This window comes from Morone saxatilis, unplaced genomic scaffold (genome assembly GCF_004916995.1).
Source record: "Morone saxatilis isolate NCDOM2014 unplaced genomic scaffold, NCSU_SB_2.0 Contig14, whole genome shotgun sequence".
NCBI classification, from domain to species: Eukaryota; Metazoa; Chordata; class Actinopteri; family Moronidae; genus Morone; species Morone saxatilis.
In genome coordinates this window covers 6,127,400-6,133,225 of record NW_023339696.1, presented here as the reverse complement: position 1 = coordinate 6,133,225, position 5,826 = coordinate 6,127,400, and the positions used below count along the sequence as shown (strand labels likewise).

The 5,826-nt window shown below is 42.6% G+C and overlaps 1 protein-coding gene across 1 annotated transcript in view; it reads right to left on the bottom strand.

Moving 5' to 3' along the window:
* cacna1ha (calcium channel, voltage-dependent, T type, alpha 1H subunit a) overlaps positions 1-5,826 on the bottom strand; it is a 52,713-nt gene that overhangs the window by 33,276 nt on the left and 13,611 nt on the right. The window contains exons 6-8 of the mRNA XM_035654996.1: positions 4,686-4,778; positions 3,400-3,638; positions 2,278-2,822 (exon numbers count right to left, since the gene is read on the bottom strand). Coding sequence (XP_035510889.1) covers positions 2,278-2,822; positions 3,400-3,638; positions 4,686-4,778 — 877 coding nt within the window. The remainder of the gene's footprint in view (positions 1-2,277; positions 2,823-3,399; positions 3,639-4,685; positions 4,779-5,826) is intronic.

The window sequence follows — 5,826 nt, the reverse complement described above, 5'->3', positions numbered from 1 at the left end:
GATAGGTACTGACCGCTGCAGACTGGGAACAGCCCACAAGAGCTGCAGTTTTGGAGATGCTCTGACCCAGTCGTCTAGTCATCACAATTGGGCCTAGTCAAAGTCGCTCAAATCCTCACACTGCACATTTTTCCTGCTTCTAACACATCAACTATGAGGACAACATGTTCACCTGCTGCCTGATATATCCCACCCACTGACAGGTGTCACGATAATGACATAATCAGTGTAAAAAAAAATTTTTTTTTAAATTAAAAGACAGAAACAAATACAGTGAGACATTATGATATAATACAAAAAGATGAAGCTGGAAAAATGTAACACAAGCAAAATTTTGCATGCAGCGCTGCAGGGATGTCCTATGTCAGTCGAGAGCCAAAACAAGCTGGTTTCTGCAGTGAGTACTGTGAGCTCACCCACAGTACTGTACGAGTTCCTGGCTGACTCTTCTCACCCTCTGTTCTCTGACTACATCCTCTTTAAATCAGTATGCAGCAACTGCAAAGCTTAGCTCAAAACTAACAGAAGCAAAACCTTATTCCTGGAAACATCAGCACCTCAAAAGCAGCTTCATCAGCACAGGATTTTGTTTACAACTATATCTTATACATCAAGCTATGAAAAAGGGTTATCAAAGCTGTCATCATTGTCTTTTCTAATCTCCTCAATATCGCTGTGTCTTTTATTCTTTTGACTCGATAGATTTTTTTGTCTGGCCAACAGTTTCAGTATCAGTACCTTATTTTACATTAGGTTGGACGAGATTACAGATTTGAGACCCCTGAACTTTTATTTCCAAAGACACTGGTGTATAAACCAAAAACATTGTTCAGTAAATCCCATTACATTAGACGGTTTAGCTGAGATTAAGTCATCTGGCAAAATTGAAAGCAAACATTTAGAAACTACAGATCTAGAAATGTTTGACAGCGACTGCAGACGTGTACTCGTTTACATTGTAACTTTCAGTCAACTGCAAGCTATTAAATCACGGTCCATTAAAGTCAATCTGAAACATGTGATCTTCAACACACGTTAGTAGTAGAGGCAAAGTGTTACTCTCACTCTCTGAAGGAATCATTTCAACTGTGAGCATTTCTTTTTTGTATTATCACGTGTCACACAGTAACTCTTCACTCCAGCAAGGAGCCAATTCATGTGCGCTTAATTATGTTTGGAGTGTCAGCAGTCATTAAGTGTGTGAATGTGCGTGCGTCTGTGTACAGTGCGTATGTGTTATTGTTGGCAGTCTCACTCTATTAGGACAGAACAGAGGTTTATCATTCGGACGCTGTGTTTTCATTTTCCTAACGCAGTTTTGTGTTGTCTCCTCTCTCTCTCTGCCTCGTGTCATCCCACCAGTATATATCTCCTTTTTTCCTCCCTCTCCCTCCGCTCATTTCTCTCTTTTAACTAATTTATTTTTCTCTCTGTGTCTCCCACTCCCAGCCTTTCCCTCTGGATCTGAATCTTTCATAATTCATTCCTCTCTTCTTAACTCTGCTCGTTTCTTCTCTCATCTTCCGCATTTTTTTAAATAACATTGTATACCTGTGCTTTTCTTTGTTACTGTACACTGCCTACTTTTCCTCACCCTGCCACTCCCCGCCCCACACCATGTTGATTCCCTCAATCCTCCCCTTTATCCACCTCTCTGCACTGATGATTGTAACACTTGAGACATGGATTTCCTGTCAAGACTCTCTAAGTGCTGCTTGAGACACACACACATATAGCAGATGTAGCCAGAGGCTACTTTAGGTCAAACTTGGGAAGGGGACAGAGGTATTTGCTAAGAGAAAGAGCAAGAAATTAAGATGAAAACAGTAGACGAATGTGTGACGACAAAAACATAATGGAGCCCAAGGGAGATCCAGAGCATCAAGCACAGATTGTCAAGGGGAATTAAAGGACAGTGAAACACATTAGAAACAGAAATAGAGTAAAGGGAAGTGGCAAAAAATAAAAAAATAAATCATGATTACTGTTCCACTAAGAAGATTAACAGGATAATTAAGTTAGTTAAGCATACAAAGGGCATGTTTGATGGCTTATTCGTTTGGTTGTTATGTGACCCAGGCTGTTATACAACTCCTTATGTAGACTCAGGCTGCACTTGGTAGCCTGAATTGCAATTTTCTGGGTGGAAAAAAAGATTGTTAACCAGTAAACCCAAACTCCAGATTTAAAAAAGTCCCATAGAAGCCTACATCATCTACATCCATGTGTCTGTGGTATCTGGATGTAACGAGTGTATGTGTGTGTGTGTCCTCTTACTGTGCTGTCCCATGAGCTGGTAGAGCTTGTTCAGCGTCTCTGTGTGTTCAGATGTTGGGTGGTTGGGTGGGTGCTGCTCTGGACTGTGCCCGCACTGCTGGGAGTGGGGGGGTGGCGTCTTACTGCTGTAGCTGCACACAAACGACGGCAGAATGGTCGGATAGTTCATCCCCCCATTCAGTCGCCCCAGCAATGCCCCCATGCCCTGAGTGACAACGGGCGTGTTGCCGCCGCTGCCACTATTTCCGGTTGTGCTTCCTCTCCGGACAGGAAGCGACTTCATCTCCAGCTCCTCCCCTCCTCCAACCCCTCCTTCTCCGTCCATGTGCTCGCCGGTTGCCACGCTGATGGTGTGCTGCCCCCCGTTGCTGAGGCGACAGTGCTGGTGCTGATGGTGCTGCAGGAGGTTATGGATCGGTCTCAACCACAATGCGCTACCCGGGCCTAAGCCTCCGCAGGCCCTGCTGGAACCGTGGCCATGTCCATTACCCCCTCCGTTGCTGCCTCCCCCACTGCCATTAGGATTCACCTTTTTACGCCTTTTACTGAAAGGACCAGAGACATGAACAATGATAAATAACTGAAATGGATAGAGAAGGTATTGTTGCCAGGTTTATATAAAGATGCATCCCTAACAACAATTTTGGGGGCTGTGTGCAATGTAATTCTGTGTGATCCAAAATTACCAAAGCACACTCACACCATTATTAAGTGCTCGTAACAAAACACATTTTAGTTTCCCCAAATGACTCATACAGTGTTGCAAATAGACACAGGAGGACCAGTGAAGAATATGAACTTCTAGGGATCGCCATGATTAATTTAACTTGGGGGAAATGTGTGATTATAATCTCAATAAAGGGAATATTTCCAGATATTTTCATCCTCATTATATTACAGAAAATCTTCAAGCATGAGTGGAATGAATCCAACACAGGTCCTAAATGTTTAACATCTCAGGGACTAATGCGTTTGGTTGTTGTTTTATTACTGAACAATATTGCAAAATGTTATGTCTACAGATAAATCCTAAGTCTTTGTAGGCCTTGGTAATATGTTGACTTAATTTAATGTCATCGATATTTGACAGGATATCCCTGGACAAAAAAAGTCATATCTAACCTGTGCCATCCAGAGTATATCCTCTGCAGCCTGCGTGTTAGTTTTCGATAAAGGTGACTGATGTAGCGTAGCATCTCCTCGTAGCATGAGCCCGGTTCGCTGTAACTGGCGAGTGTGGAGTCGTTGGACATGTAGCGAGCGCGCTGCTCCCTCATCAGGGCATTCTCCCGTTGCTTTGTCTCGGAAAACTGGGTGGCGATGACCACGAGGCACAAGTTGATCATGAAGAAAGAGCCCACCTGGTTGGGGAGGTAAAGGACAGCTAGAGTGACAAATGGCAGCTTTATAATGATACACTGGAGGAGCAGTTGTGTTAACAGTCATTCCACAAACCTTGTCTGTTATGCACAAGTGAAATCGTTCACCTTGCTGTTAAGACAGAAAATCAACACTGTGGCTACTTCATCAATATTTTATCCCTCTTCATCCCACCTCAATGTGTTAAGAGTGTAATAAAACATTGGGTCAACAAGAAGCTGTATTAGGTGTTATATATTATTAAGATGCAGCCAGTTTGGTCAGATCCTCGGATGATAAAACTGACTCTGTTTTTATCATTACTTACAAATTCTGATTTAAATCCTGCTTTGATGAGGTGGCCTTGGCAGGAAGTTAGAAATATCTGTCAAGTCTATAAAGAAATGTCTATTTAACATGCCATTACTGTGTGTTACTGAAAGAGTGAGAGGAAACTAAATGAGCACTTTCTCCATCTTTTCTTTTTATTCTCAATTTCTGTCTCATTCACTTTTTATACGAATAATTTTGTTTTTCTTTCAGCCTTTCCTCCTGTTCCTTCTCTCTCTCACCCTTTCTTCTCCTTTCCCAATTTTTTTCTCTCTCCCACTGAAAACATAATAAGCACTTCTACATCAAACAACAGGCAGGGAGCTCATACAGCACTGTAAAAGATAGCCGAAGCTAGGGCCTTTGAAAACCCAGCATAATAAGAGTGAAATTATACACAATAAGAAGTCTGCGAGGTTCAGGCAGTTATTCTTCAAGCAGAGTTCAGTGGTTTACTTTAGAAAGGTTATTCCGGGTTTTCCAAAGCAGGACTGAAATTCAAGTACACAAAAATATCTTTCAGGAGCAACACATCATACATATGCATATCTGTTGAGCAGTCAAACCACAGACTGCAGTCTGTGTAGAGCATACGAAGCAGGGCAGGATTAAAGAAATGTGTGTTTTGCGGCTATTTTGGTGCTTGCTTTTTGAGTCCTAGTAACACATTCAAATATCAGGAAAGATTAATTAAAGCAAAAATACAAGGAGGTACTTACGATAATGAGCAGTATAAAATATATAAAATTGTAGAAGGAGTGAGCATCCATGACATAGTACATGATATCTACCCATCCTTCCAGTGTGATGACCTGGTGGTGGAGAGAAAAAGACACAGAGAGACAGAGAGGGAGACACTGTATTATAATGAACTGAGAAGTAGAAAAACATTCCTCCATTGCTTTTTCTTTAAAAACATATGACAAACACACCCACGCATGCACGCACAAAACTGTGCACACAGATGCACACAGACACCCAATGCACACAGCAGTCAGACGCAGTACATTTCCAATTCTGTTTTTAATGGCTGTTCCTCAGAAGAAGGCCTGTGGTGTCCCTCAAACTTCTTATACATGTGTGAGTGTGTGTGTGTCAGGGGACTGACGCAGCTCTTTCATGTGGTCACTATGCTAATGAGCAGTTGAGAAGCTAAGGCCTGAAAGCAGTGGCTCAGCTCAGCCAAGCTGATAATACACTCACACCTCAACATTTACACCTCAGCTGGCATAACACATTACAGCTGCCAGCGCACACGCAACAATGGCACGAGCAAACACACTCTGAGCAAGCGTCCAAACACACATGCCAACAGGCACGTGCATGCATACTTGTGTATTCATAAAGAATCCTACACAAACCTCCCATAAACAGACACCACAAATGTATATTTATGCACACACACCCAGAGGAGACTGCTCTGCTCTCTGCTTGAATGCTCTCCTTGCACCAGATTAACAAAATAGCAGAGGATTCTCATTTCTGAGCTAAAACATACCTGTACTATATGACGCTTTCTACGGAGTGCAGCCATCCAACCAAACACTAGCCAAACTAATAAGACTGTCCCTCAGACATACAAGTAATCAAGACTCTGAATTTTGGTGTATATCAACAATAAAAGTACATATTTTCTTTATCAAAACGGAAGAAAGGACGATCAGGTCCATCAACTCTTGAGCAGTATGTGCTGACACTGAAGCCCTCTATAGGAAAGGACAGAACAGGCTGTTCTTTTTCTCAGGAGGCTCAGGTCCTTCATGACGGGACATCACAGGACTTGTGGTGCCAACAAGCTGGTGGAGGCCAGATAGGTGGTGGTGATGGATCTGGACAGTGAGGAGGCTGTGACTGAGAAGA